The sequence below is a fragment of the Ailuropoda melanoleuca genome, chromosome 2 (assembly GCF_002007445.2).
Source record: "Ailuropoda melanoleuca isolate Jingjing chromosome 2, ASM200744v2, whole genome shotgun sequence".
In the NCBI taxonomy this organism is placed as follows: Eukaryota; Metazoa; Chordata; class Mammalia; order Carnivora; family Ursidae; genus Ailuropoda; species Ailuropoda melanoleuca.
In genome coordinates, this window is record NC_048219.1 from 63,000,446 (window position 1) to 63,018,511 (window position 18,066).

Below are 18,066 nucleotides of genomic sequence, written 5' to 3' on the forward strand. Positions count from 1 at the left end.
AAAGATTACCTAGTTTTATTGCTGAAATAGTAAGGCCATTTATTTTCTAATGCATAAAATGTAGCTTCACATATCTTTTAGATTTTCAAAATTCTTATTCATGTTTTTAATTCTTTTGGGCCTTCAGAATAGCATACAGTAGAAGAGAGAGGTCTTATACCAAATATGCTGGTTTCTGCTTTAGTGTAATTCTTGGGCATGGGAAGTGTGCTGAATTTTGGGAGATTTCTGATAAAATGCTTATAGTAAGTACTTAGAAATTTTTATTAAATGCTTTATGTATTTTAGGAAAGATAAGATTTAACTCATGAATCAGATAAAGTCTGTTAAAATATGATCTATTCTATGGCTTATATGTAGGTAAAATGCAAAATTTTTAGAAGTTATTTTTTCTTAATTCCTCTTTGAATGTATTTTAAGAAATTACTCAAATACATTTTGGTTTATATTTACTACTCAGTATAGGCAAATATTTAGTGTTTTCCAATTATTTTCATATGTAATGATTTATTATATTATGAATATGACTTATGCTGTTGACCCTCTGCTCACCTAAATACTTCACTTTGGATTTTTTAATTGCTGTTTTTATTTTTTTAAATGTGATTTCTTAACAATAACCAAAAATATTGTTTTTGTATATTGTGATTATTTTTGGATTCCAGGGTAGATATAGCACACCTATGCCTTTACAACCTAAGTGTTATTCACAAGAAGAAATACTTTGATTCTGAACTTGAGCTTATGACGTACATTAATGAAAACTGGGATAGATTGCATCCTGGAGAGGTAAGTGGTCTTAGAGCTAACTTCATTAGCTACTTGATGTCCTTTTTGTTTTGTTTTTTTCTGTTTAAAGCAACTAAGATACATGTCTAAGTCACACATCTAAAGTAGAATTTTATTTTTAGTTCAAGGAGAAGTAACTTTGATGATATCAGGACTAGCCCTCTCATCCTCCTGTTTATTGCCTTTTGACTCAGGGAAAAATGCAAAAGGAGGAAATAAATAACTTGATTCTTCTATTTTCTGAAGTGAGAATTATAAAGATAGAATGGAGGGAGAAATCCTTATTGAAATCCTTATTATTGCATGTCTTATGGTTCCTCCTCCTGTTTTTCTAAGTTTTTATAAATATAAGAAATATAACCAACACTCTTCTGTCCTCTCTTGTTGGTACTCCCTTATATATATATCTTTGACTTCCAGGAATGGGGGTGTACCCAGTAGTAGTGTTAGAATAATGAGTTAGGGAGTAAAGCTATACTAGTTGGAGATTATCCCCCTCATTCCTACATCTCATTTTGCTTTTCATTTGCGAAGTCTAACCACTCATGCTGGTTTACAGTCTTTTAAAAAAAGCAATATAAAAGTTAATGCATGTTCATTGAAGATTTTGAAACTGTAATAGACAAGCATAAAGAAAGTAACTAAAATAACTTTAATAGGTAACTTGTTTTTAGTATTTATTTTGAATTATTACAGTATACATATTAATTACTCTTAGCTTAATGTTTTGTTTTTTGTTTTGTTTTTCCTTTAGAGAAAGTAGGCGTGCTTGGGAGGGGCAAAGGGATAGGGGGAGAGAATCTTAAACAGGCTCCATGCCCATCACCGAGCCCCGACTCTGGGTCTCTGTCTCACCAACCTGAGATCATGACCTGAGCTGAAATCAAGAGTTAAGATGCTTAACCGACTGAGCCATCCAGGCACCCCTAACTACTCTTCGCTTAAATAAAAATTTTGTTTTATAATATGTGGAATTAGATGTGTGAATTTTAGTCACATCTTGCTTTTTGAAGAGGTAAAAGTTGTATAAACTAAAGTGAAGTTTAGGAAGAATTTCTGCTTTTGTAGCTTTTAGACATGGGGCAGTATATAAAAGGTTCATGTTGGGGCTCCTGGGTGGCGCAGTCGTTAAGCGTTTGCCTTTGGCTCAGGGCGTGATCCCGGCGTTATGGGATCGAGCCCCACATCAGGCTCCTCTGCTAGGAGCCTGCTTCTTCCTCTCCCACTCCCCCTGCTGTGTTCCCTCTCTCGCTGGCTGTCTCTCTCTGTCAAATAAATAAAATCTTAAAAAAAAAAAAAAAGTTTCATGTTAAATAGGATATTGGTTTTTTTAGGTTGTTCTGGGGGTTTTATGGGGCATCACGGAGAACATAATGCATTTAAAACTTGTTTGTGGTAGATCAGCTGTGTAAAATATAAAACTTGTTTGTGGTAGATCAGCTGTGTAAAATATAAAACAAACACTTGCAAGATACTTAGATTTTTTAAATCAAAGATATTATTAAAACCAATTGAGCTAAGATGTTTTGAGCGTTAGAAGTTGGAACACAACACTCTTCTGTTACATGCTTTTTCTGGATGAAATCTGAGAGTAAACAAGTGACTTACAAAGTTGATAAATTTTAATAAACTGATTAGTAATAAAAAATAAGTGTAAAAAAAGTAAGTGTAAGGCACTAGTGGCTATAGTGTTCATTATAGTCATCTTAATATTTAATACTTACATATTCTTTTAAAATGCTTTCTTTAGAGCCAAGGTTCCTTCAGCACTTTGTATGCAGATACATCTCTATTCTTAGTACATTTTATGCTTTGCATAATTAAATTCTGTATTAGTTACTTCATGTAGACAGTGGGCACAAGTGTAAAAGCTCAAGTTAAAATGCCATCTTTTATTAAAATAAAAAATGATATTTAGATTTTGTTCAAGAGGTTGAAAATAGAAAACAAAAATCACAATTAGACTATTAGTTTAGACAATTAGTCTGTTTCTAAGAAATGAATTCAGTTTATGAATCTCAGGTATCTTGTTCTAACTGTACTTATGATACATACCAAAAAATTTATTAGTAGATACATGTTTTCATTTTCTGTAGCTTTCATTCAACTCAATTTCTTATTCTTTGCCAGTATGGAATTTTTTTTTAATTTAAAAATTAAGAAGAACATTATACTCTAATAAAACTTTATAGTGAGAGTTTTACTTTTCTGAGGAGTGTTTCTGTTTTTTGGAGCCATCAAATTTATTATCAGAACAAGTGACTTTCTAATCATTTCTCATTGCTTTTTCTCTGCTTTAAAGAAAATACTCAGACTTAGATTAGTCATTCCATCCTCAGATATTTACAGATGGAAGTTCAGCTTTTAATTCTCTGTATTAATCTTTTATATCTTTATACTGTCATTATAATTGATTTTGAGAGTGAAATTTTAATAGTAAAGAGACCATAAAATTTATGCCAGCCTGTAACATTTATTTGTAACATTTATATGTAACATCTTCACTTAGTTTACTTTTAAATGTTTGTGATAATAGAAACAAAGATAATACAAATAATGGATTATTCCAGATTATTAAAATAGTATATCTTTGGTTAACTGAAATTGAATTGCAAATTGAGTTTTGTCAATTTGCAAACCTAATCCTAATTTAGGTTTACAAAACTTCCTTTTTGTTTATAAATATTTTTGTGTTAAAAATCTTTTTATAAGATAGCTTTAATTACTTTTAAAACATGGGAAATAATTGTATGTTGAGTATGTTGGTTATTGGGTGAATACTTAAGAATCATTTTGGTTCTTACTATATATATTATTGATTATATGACATAGGCACTTGCTCTAGAAGTTTCTCTTCAGAAATGAAATAAAACAAAAATAGTTGTGATTTCACTGTCTCTTAAGTGTGAAGTTTCTTTCCTCCATGTGGGTAAAGCAAAAAAATGTTATGGTGACTTGAGAAGTTGATTGAGAGTTTTATGGCTTTTGGTTTAGGAATATATATGGACACACTAGTCATAGGGAGGCACTTACATTTATTTTCTGAGCTGAATTAGGACTAAATTTTATATATGATAACACTGGCCAAAATTTAATGGTATTTCTGTGTTATTTTGGAAGCCCCATAAATACTTATTTCAGTTTCTAGTTACTTGGAGCAATCTTAATTGAATCAATGATATCTGTTTAGTGTTTTGTGCTTTTTTTTAAAAATATATATAAAGGAAATGCTATGAGTTCTTTTGGAGAGTATATCCTTTCATACTGAAAGGTAAATTTAACATTTATCATATTTTTTTTCTTAGTTGGTTATTTCAGGATTGTGAAGAGAAGCTGAAACTTTATTTAGTTTTAAAGACTTTATTTATTTATTTGACAGAGAGAGGTAACACAAGCAGGGGCAGAGGGAGAGGGAGAAGCAGGCTTCCCGCTGAGCGGGGAGCCTGATGCGGGGCTCGATCCCAGGACCCTGGGATCATGACCTGAGCCGAAGGCAGACGCTTAACGACTAAGCCACCCAGGGGCCCCAAGCTCAAACTTTTAGAACATATTGGAACATAATGATAGTTCTATATCTGGTTTTCTTATGTGATTTTTGTTTACTTTCTTTTATATATTTGAGACTTTGTGCCTTATATAGACTGAATGTAGGTATTTGAGAAACCATTGTTTTGTAATTTTTTTGAGAAAGTAAAAATATGTAATGCAATATTTGAGATCCCAAATAAAGGTTACTTAAGGTTTTTATTCAGAATGAGGAATGAGGATTGCTTTACAGAGTTAAAAAGAGATATTCATACTTCAGAATCTGCTTATTATCATTTGTCCTTAATTCCTAACGTGATCTGAAATCCTAGTTCTATAAGGCAACCTACTTTTCTGTTAACGGTGGTCTTAAATTTTAACCCCCAAAGATTCATAGCAGAGTAGTGTATTGTGTACTACCTTTTGAAGGATGTAGGGAGGAAGGCATAACATTTAAATGAAATACTATAGCAGATACAATGTTTTGGCTAGAGAAAAAATGTGTAATAGAGGTGGTGTAATATTTTTAAATGAAAATTATAAGAAATATGATTAACAACAATATTTGAGGCTTTGAGTGTTTCTTATCAACATACAGCGTATAGGTTTGGCAAACAAATTGCTTAACCTGTTTTGTGTACTTAAGCCTAGGCGTCATGGAATTCAATATTAGTAATTCAATGTTGATGTATTTTATTGAAGGGAAGAGTTATAACTATACCTAATAGCATTTTGTGTATACAGAAACTTAAAATCCTAAAAGTAAAAGCACAATAATGTGAGATTAGTGTCTGTGGTGGGAGGAACAAAAATGGTTATTATGTTAGCAATATATAATATAAACCTCATGGTCAGATGGCAGACTTAGAATATGATGCTCTTTTAGTACAGATTATTTGATTTAAACTATAATATCTGTACTTAGAATCTTCAAAATACAGAAGGGGATCCCTTGGCCCCATAATGGCCAAGGGCCATATAGTTCTCTGCAAAATAGTTTTGGAGTGCTGAAGGAGCTTACGGATAAAATTTCTGAGGAACCGTACAGAGCAAGTATCAAAAAAAGAAGAGAGTTCATTGTGCTTTTCAAAAAGTAAAAGAGGAATAGATTTAAGAAATTAGTTTTATTGATTGTCAGCAAAATTGTAGAGCACAGTTTTTCAGATACATCGTGTGTGAAGCTTTAAAAAGCAATAAGGAAAAACACTATTTTATTAGAATAAATCATATTAAATACCCTATTTCTTTTTTTGATATGATTAGCCACACTGGTATGTCAAATGCTATGGGCATAGTATAGACATAGTGTAACTGAATTTTATATTAGATACTGAAATTTGAACTGATTAAAATCAAAAGTAAAAAATTGGTATATAGGGGCTCCTGGGTAGCACAGTCGTTGAGCGCCTGCCTTTGGCTCAGGGCGTGATTCTGGCGTTATGGGATCGAGCCCCACGTCAGGCTTCTCCGCTGGAAGCCTGCTTCTTCCTCTCCTACTCCCCCTGCTTGTGTTCCCTATCTGGCTGGCTGTCTCTCTGTCAAATAAATAAGATCTTAAAAAAAAAAATGGGTATATAACCAGTTGAATAATAGAAACAAAAGCATTCAGTGCCTTGGAAATACTTTTGAGGGAGATTCTAATGGAGAGCCACAGGTTTCTGTCTTTGTGTTTACCCCTAAATTAGAATCAAGAGAAAGGATTATCTCAAACACTGACCTGAAAACAAAACAAATTAACAACAGTTACAGAGTTCTTCTTTTAGGCTTAAATATACATCCATCCAGTTCAGAAGAAGCAGTGTATGATAGTGAATACTTGATTTGATCAATTTATCTGATAAGATTTTGGAGTTGGGGTGGGGAGGTGGGGGATGAGGAAGAGTGGAATGAATTAGTTAGCCACAGCTAAATATGAAATAATTATGTAATGTGGTTGCTAAAAACTTTCAACCTAATCTTAAACTTAGCCATAATTTTATACTTAGACATGGTAGCTGCTATCAAATATTTGAAGAACTGTCTTGTAAAAGAGGACTAGAAGAGTTCCAGGAGGGAAGGTTTTGTCCACCTATGAAATGGGCTCCCTCAGTGGGTGCCTCATCAGCTTTCATCATTGGTAATATTTAAACCAAGGCTGAATGCCTATCAGTACTACAAAAGAGATTGAAGTATTGATGGAACCTTGAATTACATGTCTTTCAAGCATTAAGGTCTGATTCTGTTATTTCTTCTGTAATAGAAATTCCCTGTCATTGAACACTGCCGAAATTACAGTAAGAGGTAGTGGTATGGTATAGAGGCTTGAGCACCAGACTGTCCCGTTTCTTTTTGTATTTTCTGAAAGACCCAGTGCATTAGCACAGTGTGGGCTCTTAGTGAATGTTGAATGAATGGACTTATTGTCACTTGGGTTCAAATTCTAGCTCTCTGACTAATCAGCCATGTGAATTTGAGCATTTCATTTAACCTTTATATCTGTTAACTAATCTGTAGAATGAAGAGTGTTGGAGTAGATGACTCTTAAGTCTCTTCTACCTCCAACATACTTTTTGGAAGATTTGTTTACTCTTTTTACTTGAAGCAGTTCTGAGGTTTGGAAGTTTCAATGGTAAAGAGCATACTGGTGGTACTCTTGAAAGTCAGCTATGATATTCTGGATTTTTTTTTAAAGTTTTTGTGGCTTTAACTGAGAATGGTCCTTTTATAAAAATTTAGAGTTTTTTGCTATTGGGCCCCAGTCTTTAAACTTGGAAGAGGAGGCAGAAATGACTCTTAAGGAGGCCCTTTTGAAGCAAAATGATATTTTCTAGAATTGAATATTTAGATTTTAAAATGATTTGTGATGATAAAAAAACTGAGACATTTTGAGTTTTCGGGCTGGCTAACGTCTATAACTTTTATGAAAGGAACCCCCTCCGCCCCCAGTTTCACAGAATTTTTCAAAGTTATAAGGATTATTGGTTTCTGCTAATATTAGAAGTATTGGAAAATAAAATTTTATGTTTCTCATTACTTCTTATATCCTTTCCTAATAACTACTCGAACCAATATATGATTAATTGAAGTCATTGTAATATATTAGTTCCTCAGATTATAGAGTTAAAATAAATTTAATGACTAACAAAATCTCATTCTTATAGTGTTTTACAGTTTACAGTTCTTTCAGACATACCATTTGATTCACATAATTACTAGTACAGTAATTAGAGGAGGATTTTTACTCCCCTTTCTATAGATAAGAAAACAAGCCTTAGATCATGCAGCTTGTCAGTGAGGAACTGGAATTAGAACTGATATATTCTGACTACCAGTCAGTACACTTTTCTTCTGCATCACATTGCCTCTGTCTAGCACCTGTATATTACTAATTGATGAAATTATAGTGCGTTAAATTGTTTCTTGATACTTCACAGCTGGCAGACACACCAAAATCTGAAAGATATGAGCATGTTCTGGAGGCATTAAATGATTACAAGACCATGTAAGTTGATTTATTTTGTGTATCCCTATGAGGGAGACATTTAGTAAGTATAAGGAATAATGGCATTGTTTAAGGATTGTGGGATTGGTGTTTAGAACTAGTACAAACCATTTTAAGCTTTTTAATGTCCTGTTCTTTTTCAGTCAGAGTAAAACAGTGATTCTCAAGAGTTGGAGAAGGGAAGAGCAATCCTCTGGGAATGGTGGATGGGAGGCAGGCATACCAATATCTCAGGGGAATTTGGCCTGTTCAGTTGAAAATCATATTCAGTAATGACTTGTTTTTATAATATAGTCTCCTGAAAATAAAATCTTAGCTTTTGGGAAAATACACACGATAGTGGAAAATACTGTAGAGAATATTGGTTTTAAAATGGTCACGAGATCTTCTATGGTTTTAAGATTAGTTATTGTTAACAGTTACAGAAAAGTAGTATTAGTACTAAGGTTTTCATAATTGATTATTGTTTGATATATTCTTGTATAGGGCTTTCCTTTTTAAAAAAGCAGCATATCTACATTTCTTAAAAATATATAAAAGTTGCAATAGAAATAAATTTTTTAAGTGTATAGGCTGGCTCTAACCAACCATTAAGCTATTTTATAAAATTTTTATTTGTAACAAGTTGCTTCTTTTGAACTGGACAGCTTTCCCTCCTTAAAAATGTTAGATTACTAATGGCTAGCTAGATGTTTAGGCCAGTTCAGAAAGCCATAAAGTGCCTGAGTAGTTCCTGTGCTGGTAAAAATACTTTATAGGATGTGAATTCTGTAATCTACTTTAGGGTACCGGAAATACATCTATTCCTGTTATGATAGAAATGGGAGCTCCCCTTTCTCAAACCTGCATAAGAGTGGAAGAATATTCCAAGCATTTGGTAGTGTGGTTTTTAAGGTTGGGCAGGGTCTGGTAGAACTAAGGTGGGTGGGGTGTTTTGGAATAAAGAGCTTGATGACTTTGGGAAACAGTTATGGAGAACATTTTTCAGAGACCTAAACACACGCCGAAATAACTTTACTCTGTTCCACATTATTTCCAATTCTAGATCTGACACTAGACACTCCTTTTATTTTTTGGACCTCTCATACTGGGTCCTCTTTTCCCCTGCTAACACCTGTTACTTTCTGACCAGGGTTTCTCCCCTCACACATCCACTCTGACATAGAATTCTGCTTTTCCTAAACCTTTTTTGAGGTCTTTTAAACAGATGACACTGAAATAATGAAAAAACACATTTTAAGACTAAAAAGACACCACTCTACTCTTCTTCCTTTAAAAAGTTAGAAGTGGACATGTGTTCTTCTCCCTTCTGATCCTATCCCTCCCTCCTTACTCCCCTATTATATCCTACTGTGGATTGGCTCTGGAGCAGATAAGAATCAGGGAAAGCAAAGGGAAAAGCAAGTTTTGTAGTATTGGGTGGATTTTCATGTATAAAGGATTTATATCTGAAAGTTATGAGTTAGGGTCTGCCATGTATATGTGTTCAGTTTTTAAATTTTTAGTTAATTTTTTTAAAAATTTAGGTTTATGTCTGGGAAAGAAATAAAGAAGAAGAAGCATTTGTTTGGGTTGCGAATTCGTGTTCCTCCTGTGCCACCAAATGTGGCTTTCAAAGCAGAGAAAGAACCTGAAGGAACATCCCATGAATTTAAAATTAAAGGCAGAAAGGCATCCAAACCTATATCTGATTCAAGGTAAAAGTTGATCTGTGGCTTAGTTTTTCTCTTTAGCTTATTTGTAACTAAAAATGTGTTATTTAGTTTCATTAGTATATTTGAAAGTTCAAGTGGCAGTTACTTTGATTTGTTTTCCTGTTTATAATTTCTTGCTTAGACAAGGTACAAAGAGTTAATTTAAGTTAGATGTTTATTTATTTTAGATCTTAGGCTTTCCAGGAATAAGTACTATTGATTTTGTTAGCAGACAGTGTAAGTACTGGCCTGTTCATTTGTTCATTTCTCATTCATCCATCGATCCATTTATTCATTCCATTTATCAAGCACCTTACCATCTAAGTGCTGGGGATATAATAACAAACAAGACAGACTTTCTTTCTGCCCTGATGGGGTTTACAGGATAGTGGGGGAAGAAAGGTGATAAACAAAATAATTACAAGTCATGCTAGTGCCATCTAGGACATAGCATATAGATTTAGACTATTTGAATAAAGGTGAAGCAGTCTACTTTTAAGAAGGAGGCTTAAGGAAGGCCTATTTAAGATGATATTTCAGCTGAAACTCAAAGAATGAGACTAACCAAACAATGTGCAGAACAAAAGGAAGAATACTTCAGGTGGTGGAAATAACAAGTATGAAGGCTGTGAGACGTATTCTAGGAACTAACAGACTAGTGAAGTATGAATGAGGGCTAGAGAGTAGCATCAGGTGTTGGAAAGTTTGGGTGGGGCTTGATTATGTAGAGTTATATAGGTATTCTAAGGAGTTCGGTTTGTTTTTAAGAGTGATGGGGAGCTATTTAAAGATGTAAGCAGACCGAATTATCCTTCAGAAATACATCTTTGTATGCCCTTCGGAGAATGCATAGGTATAGAGGTAAGAATAGAAGCAAGAGAAGCAAAGACTCCTGCAGTTGTCTGGGTGAGAGATTGCCTGGGTAGGTGGTATCAGTCACATGGAAAGAAAATAGAGTCAAGACCTCTGTTGGAGGCAAAATTTATTGTCTGGGTGAGAGATTGCCTGGGTAGGTGGTATCAGTCAAATGGAAAGAAAATAGAGTCAAGACCTCTGTTGGAGGCAAAATTTATTGGCTTTGCTAATGAATTAAATCTATGAAAGAAAGGGAGGAATGAAGTTATATAATGCCCAGATTTCTGGCTTGAGCAACTGGTGGGTGGTGATGTCTATTATCAAGACCTGAAAGAACAGATTTTGGCAAGGTGAGTGAAGCATTCTTCCGTCTCATACGAATTGAGTTTGAGATTTTTACAAGGGATATCAAAGTGATGATGATGTTAGATATAGACAGCTGGGTCTATAAGTCAGGAGCTCAGGAGAGGTCAGGGCACATGATACAAATTTGGAAGCTGAATTATAAGGCCGTGAAAATAAATGAAATTACCTAGGAAGCAAGAGCCAGGGTGGGGGTGGGGTACTGTGGCCCAGAATAATGCTCTGTTATCATTCCGAGATTTGGAAGAGGTGAAATAAACAAAGGAGGCTAAAAAGAATGATCAGTGAGATAGGAGGAAGCCAGGAAAGTTTGGTGTCTTGAAAACCTAGAGAAGGGGAGTGTTTCAAGAAAGGTGAACATTTTAAACAGTATTGAATGCTGCTGAGAGATGGATTTAAGATGAGAGAAAAATGTTGCATAAGATAACATTCTGTTATTAGTGACCTTAACAAAAAACAGGGTTTTTTTTGTTTGTTTGTTTTGGAGAGGTAAGGATAGAAGTCAGATTGAAGTGGGTTAAAGTATGATTGAATACAGCAGTGCTCAATTAACATGTCAAAACTGGGCTTTTTCTACAAATAAAGGACATAGGCAGATTCAAAATAATGATGATAATAAAGGAAAAGGGGAAAATAGGAAATAATCTTTAAGAATTCTGAATGAGAAGGGAGAAAGTAGAAAGGGAGGGCATGTGTCACCAACGCTCCAGAGTAGTTTTACTGTGAAGAGTGGTAGACAAATGGAAGCTGAAGAGGGGAAGGAAGTGCTCAAGTGATGGTTTTTTAATAGATGGAAAATTAGTTGGAACCTGTTTCTATGTGCTAGTAGGAATAATCCAGTGGAGAAGAGATTGGTATAGGAGAGAGGGAAGGTAATTGAAGATACTGTAAAGTCCTTGAGAAACTAAAAGGGAAGGAATTTAGAACGTAAATATGGGAATGGCTTGATAGGAGGACTTATACCCTTTTGTTGAAATTGAGTGAAAATGGGTACAGATGCTAGTTCTATTATAGATTTGGCATTTGGAAGATGTCTGAAGTTATTGCTTGATAGCTTCTATTTTCTCAGTGAGATACTGAGGTGTAAAGATGGCTGAAAGGGTTGTGCAGAGAGGGAAATTTAGGGAGCAAATAAAAGGTATGAGATAGTCATCTTAGAGAGTAAGAAAAGGTAATTACACAGTGTTTCATATCCATTTGAGTTTGTAATAAAGGAGATACTGCTTTCAACTTTTTTTTCTCTAAAGGAAAGGATACTTATTCTTAGCACTTTCAGATTTTATCATTAATCCTTTGCTATCAGTTGCCCATATTATGAATTAGAAAAAAGTTTTACATAAATTTTCTCATTCCTGTCATGATATTAATAAGACTCCATCTGTGTTAGCTATCAGGTTTTCATTTGATGCCACTAGGAAATGCTTCAACTTTCTTTAAAGGCATTCTCTATTCTTTCTGGCTCCTGTGTATGAATTGGTCCTTTTAATCTGAGTCTTTAGTCCAAGAGTCCTCTATAAATGTTCATTATCTTTCAAAAAAAATGTATACCCCATCTACCTTATCCTTGAGACTTTTGATTATAGTTCTAGTTAAGCTTTGTTCCTCTAGTTCCCTGACTTTCTCCTTCCTTGTACATTCCCAACTTTAGTTTGGTGTCTGGAGTAGTTGTCTTCTAGTTTTCTCCATTCACCTCTTTCCAACCTATTATATAGTATTATTCCTCCTTTTCCATGTTTTAATTAAATTTTCCTGAGTAACTTTTTTATAGCACTGAACCCTTTGTATTAGTCTGCTTGTATACACCTTTGTCAAATTCTGACTATACTGTGAACCCCTTAGCACAGGGAAGATCTTTGTATCCCTATTTTCTGATACCCCTTTTCTATGGTAGATAATGTTTATTGAATAAATGAAGTAGATGTTCTATATGTTGATATTTGCCCTTTTCTTCTTCCCTTCTATTAATTAGAGATGTCCTTGACTGTTGCTTTTTTCCCCCTTCCTATTGCTTGATATTTGCTTTTATGTCTCAAAAACGGTTTTCTAGATCTTTCTAAATTGTGCCTTTTGAATGACTCCCTGCCCCATATGAAGAATTCCTTCCTCTACACTCTGCCATGCTGGGTTTCATTCTCTTTCTGATAAACATCATTCAAGGACATATATATATATATATATATATATATGTATATGTATTCATTTCTAAAGACAACCTGTGTTTTTAACTACTATATTTTAATATAGATATTTCCTGGCTCCACGTGGGTAACTACTAAATTCGTAATCACTTCTAGTTATAAATTCTTGAAATACCTCCCAAGTACCCACATAGGAACCTAAACTAAATAATTGAACTTCTGGGAGTTTTGAAATCTTCCATCCAATATAGTAGTCTGTTTTGTTTTTCCTTTTTAACTTTTAGGTGCTATATATTTTTCAGAATTGTAGTAAAGAGAGTACTTTTTTTCTTAAATCTTTCATACGTAAATATTAAGTCAAGAAATGTATAATTTAGAATGTATTATCTATACACTTGACTAAACTTGTAGATTCAACTTATGTTTAATTTTTTTGTTTTTATATTACCATTAATATAAAAATATAAGTATAACCTAATTATTACGTAAGTAGAGTGTATATTATCCATTGTCTTTTTATTTTCTTAATGCAGAGATTAAATACATAATGGTTTTATGTTTCAGGGAAGTAAGCAATGGCATAGAAAAAAAAGGAAAGAAAAAATCTGTAGGTCGTCCACCTGGCCCATATACAAGAAAAATGATTCAGAAAACTGCTGAGCCACCTTTGGTAAGGGGATGTGTTGGTATATGTTCTCAGAGAGGAAGGATGCTTGAAGTTAACTGAGAAATGAACATCTTTTCCATTTACTTTAGAACCATGCTTTAAATGTTATTTTTTATTTTCCAGGATAAGGAATCAATTTCAGAAAATCCTACCTTGGATTTACCTTGTTCTATAGGGTAAATAGAAAGTTATTTTCTCCTATCCTAGGAATTTTCTTTTGGGGGGAAATGAGTATTTCTATTGTTATGTAATATAGTCGTTATACCATTTAAATTTTTTTGTCTCAGGAGAACTGAGGGAACTGCACATTCATCCAATACCTCAGATGTGGATTTCACGGGTGCTTCCAGTGCAAAAGAAACTACCTCGTCTAGCATTTCCAGGCATTATGGGTAGATATTTTATATTCTTATTCTTTATTAATTTTCTTATAGATAATTTTTCTTTGTAAAGTAATGATAAAATAAATTTTTAGCAATCGAAAGTGATATAAGTATGCCTTTCAGTGTTCGAGAAGCAATCTATATGTAGATTCCTTAGGTTGTTAATATTCATCAGGAAATTTTGCTGTGTGCATAGAAAAAAAGTATACTGGTGTTTATAGGCTGTGTTCTTTTCCTTGAGACCTTTTAATGCTTATAATATTTAGGTATGCCTTGCTTTAGGAAGACTTTTTAAAATATCTGAATCAGTCATGCACATCCTTTTGTTACTAAAAGGATCTTAAACTCGAGATTTCTATCAGTAGCAGACTTCTCCTCTAATATTTTAGTTAACCTGATTTTTCAGAAGGATACCTTTCTTAAAGCATGCTATATCAGGTATGAAAAGATAGTTTACTTGGGGTCAGAACTATGAGCTTGCAAGTTTTATACTTCCCTTAGTTTAATTTTTGTTCACAATTCAGAAACTGCTCATGTAAATCATATAAAATTCAGAATATTAAAAAGCTTAAAATGTAGCTCATTTTTAAATGAATTGTGAATAATAATGTGAACTGTTTTTGGCCCCTTACCCAAGCATTTTGTTAATCTTCCTACATACATTGTCTTATTTAATTCTTAAAACAATCTTTTGAGTTGTACGTCCTGTAATTCTCATTTTAAAGATAAACTGAAACTTAAGAGGGTTTTAAGAAACAAGCCCAGACTAGCATGTTTATTAACAGAGCTGGGATGTTGAGTTGAGCAGTGTGATTGTAAATTAGCTGTTATGCTGTATTCTCCCCTTGTAATAAGATTATAAAATCATTGAATTCCTGAGCTGAAAAGGACCTCAGAGATGATCCAGTTCAACCCCTTCACTTAATCTCTTCACAGAAGAGAATACAGAGGATACAAGATTTGAATTTGGCCAATATGACAGAGCTAGAGTCAGAGTATCCTGATTTCTAGTTTATGCTTATTCCAGTTCGTTACATTACTTCACTAGGCCTAGAACTGGTAATGAAAGAACATTTATTCTAGCTCTACCATCTATTTAAGCACATTGAACAATGTTGTTTATAGAATAGGTGCTTATTAAGTATTTACTGCATTGAATGAGTGAATGAACTGTCTTCTTTTTAATGATAAGACTGTTGACAATATCTGACTAATGAATAGGGCCTCTTCTTGGTAAGAATTTGTCTCATTGGCCTCGTAATTAAAAACTTCCTCTGATTCTTTTAAGCTTAATAGTACATTGTTAAGGAAGAAAAGCTCTTCAAAGGTCAGCCCCAAGAAGGTGATGGAATCTAACGAAGGCGAGTGATAATCCATTTATAAAAATAGCATGTATTGTTTTGGTTTGGCTGATTTTTATGTCAGCAAGGGTATATACAGTAGAGTGATAGAAAAAAATCTGAGAACATACTGTTTGGGCAAAGGATGCTTTATAAACTCAGTAGACAATTATGGCCTTTCTTGTTCTATAGATTATCTGACTCCAGAAAAAGAACTCGTACAGGAAGATCTTGGCCTGCTGCAATACCACATTTACGGAGGAGAAGGGGTCGTCTTCCAAGAAGAGCACTCCAGACTCAGAACTCAGAAATTGTAAAAGATGATGAAGGCAAAGAAGATTACCAATTTGATGAACTCAACACAGAGATTTTGAATAACTTAGCAGATCAGGAGTTGCAACTCAATCATCTAAAAAACTCCATTACCAGTTATTTTGGTGCTGCAGGTAGAATAGCATGTGGTGAAAAATACCGAGTATTGGCTCGTCGGGTGACACTTGATGGAAAGGTGCAGTATCTTGTGGAATGGGAAGGAGCAACTGCATCCTGACTGTAGGACTGAACATTATGTTCACTGCACTCTCATTTTCTGTAGGTACAGTTCAAAGCCCTAAAGGATAAAGGAGTCTGGCTTTTACTATCTTTCTTAAAAAAAAAAAAAAAGTCAAAAAAATCCACAAAAGGAGATGATACTAGCCTTAACGTGTACCTGTCGATGTTATGGATATTGTCATAAAAATATATCTTTTAAAAATCAGAACAGAGACTTAATTTTTTAAATCTTAAGATTTGTAGAATGTTTCTAGGATAGGATATTAAAAATGATTCAAATCCATGCATGGTGTTAGATAATTTTTCTAATTATTCCATTGAGTCAGTTTTTGTGATTAGTGGTTATCAGATCAAACAGATCATGTAGATAGCACAAGTATTTGGAGAAACGTTGTTTGTTTTGTTACCAAAATGTTGGAGAAAATTTATTTCAATACCTTTCAGATTTCATAAAGTGCAGTGTATATAATGCCTACTAAAAGACTGTAAAATATTGAAATTTTCTTTCAAGCAAAGTGTAAAAAATATATTGAGCCTGTAAATTGCTCTGTGACTAGACTTCATTGTCGTCTTAATATATTCTTTGCATGTGCATATATATACACAAATGTGTATATATATGTGTGTGATTATGTGACCTATGCAATACAAATTATGGGAATGGGCAGCTTTGGAGTATATATCCCATAATTCTTTTTTCAGGAATAGTTGCAGTATTTACACAGCAGCATTTCTTCTCAGGCTTTTATTGGGTGCTGTTGCTTGCTATGTATGAAGAGAAATGTGTCAAACGAGTTTAAAGTTTAGTGTGTTCTGAAGAAGGGTGTGAACAACAGTGTTCATGGGCTTTTAGAATGCTTTTCACTTTCAGTCCTTGTAACTCAGCTGTTCAGTACCTAAAACCAATTCAAATAATATGAACATTATCTCCTGCTAGAAGTAACGTTTTCAAGTTTTCATGGCACATTATGATTGTAAATGTCTCTCAGTTTTAACAGTAAGTCTATAGGAGTCCCGTGAAGATTCCTGAAATGTCTGTAGTAACTGTTAGTCATGTTGAATAAGTGTAGTATGAACAAAGTATTTTATTGCACAGGGTTGACAAACAGTATGTTGCCTGACAAGGCTACTGCTGTTTTATTACAACATTACCTCTTGTTTTTATAAAATGTACCAAGATTTAAATTGATAACTTTATTTTACATGTAAAAAAACAGTTTCTTTTATCACCAGTGTTAGAGTCGTCTTCTGTTTCTTTTTGTTTTGTTTTGTTTGTTTGTTTTCTTTTTTAGCCAAAGAGTAAACAGAAGAATATTCTTATTTTGGTGGCTTTCATTTTACTTAAAAGTGATTGGTGGATTTTGCCTAAAAATTGGGGAATTTGCCACCAAAATGAAAAATATGTAAAGTGTAGCGGTTACAGAGCGGTAAAAATGTGGGTTAGTACTTATTTATTCCATTGATTGATTATTTGACTGTTTATAAAGAAAGTTGCTTTATTTCTTTAAACATCTTCAAAAGATGACCTTTTCTTGTCACATTATAGCCAAAAGAAGCAGAGAACTTCGTTGTCCTGCATTTGGTTCCTGGTTGGCCAGGTATAAATGAGCTTTACAAAAGTGCAAATTAAGAACTGTCACTTCTGTTTACCTCCACCAAAACTTGATTTTCCCCTAGCTATTAATTTAAAGTTGCCTTTCCTGCAGCTGCAATATTTTGAATAACACACAGAGTTTGTGTTGATTTTGAATGTTTGTTTATATCTAGGGGTAATGGAAAATGTAAATCCCGTGTAACCTTATTCACGCCACCTGTATCATATTATTTCATTTTCCCCAAAGTCCTTTAATTCTAACTGAACACCAGCAGTATTTTAGTAACTCTTTCTTTAGTATACCTGGAAGATGATTTATTAAGCTGAACTGTCTTTAGACGTAATTATTGTGAATGTCTGTTTTATTTTATCATGGTGGTTCCACATGGCTCTGATGTTCAGTTTGTATTTTTGGAATTGCTTTACTTAGAATTAAAACAGACCAACATTAAATGTGTGTATTTTTTAAAGAGCTAATGAGTTTTGCTTCTGTATTTGCTTGAAAATACACACTGATGCAGTAGATGACTGCTTTTCTTTAGCCAGGGAGCTAAGGATTTTCCAATTCCATTGTAAATATGTTCACTTGAATTAATCTTTATGAAACTTGGCTTTCATTTTCTGCTTGTCCCTCAAATAATATTAATAATTACTGCATGTTCATCTAAAATGATCCTTTAAAAAA

At 33.6% G+C, this 18,066-nt stretch overlaps 1 protein-coding gene across 3 annotated transcripts in view; it reads left to right on the forward strand.

Moving 5' to 3' along the window:
- The window catches only part of MTF2 (metal response element binding transcription factor 2), a 59,360-nt gene extending 41,502 nt beyond the window's left edge, over positions 1 to 17,858 (forward strand). For all 3 annotated transcript variants that reach the window (XM_034653922.1, XM_011223310.3, XM_034653923.1), the window contains 7 exons: positions 666 to 789; positions 7,728 to 7,795; positions 9,322 to 9,492; positions 13,410 to 13,515; positions 13,636 to 13,688; positions 13,800 to 13,904; positions 15,428 to 17,858. In XM_034653922.1, coding sequence (XP_034509813.1) covers positions 666 to 789; positions 7,728 to 7,795; positions 9,322 to 9,492; positions 13,410 to 13,515; positions 13,636 to 13,688; positions 13,800 to 13,904; positions 15,428 to 15,785 — 985 coding nt within the window. In that variant the 3' untranslated portion in view covers positions 15,786 to 17,858. The remainder of the gene's footprint in view (positions 1 to 665; positions 790 to 7,727; positions 7,796 to 9,321; positions 9,493 to 13,409; positions 13,516 to 13,635; positions 13,689 to 13,799; positions 13,905 to 15,427) is intronic.
- Positions 17,859 to 18,066: the final 208 nt, after the last annotated feature.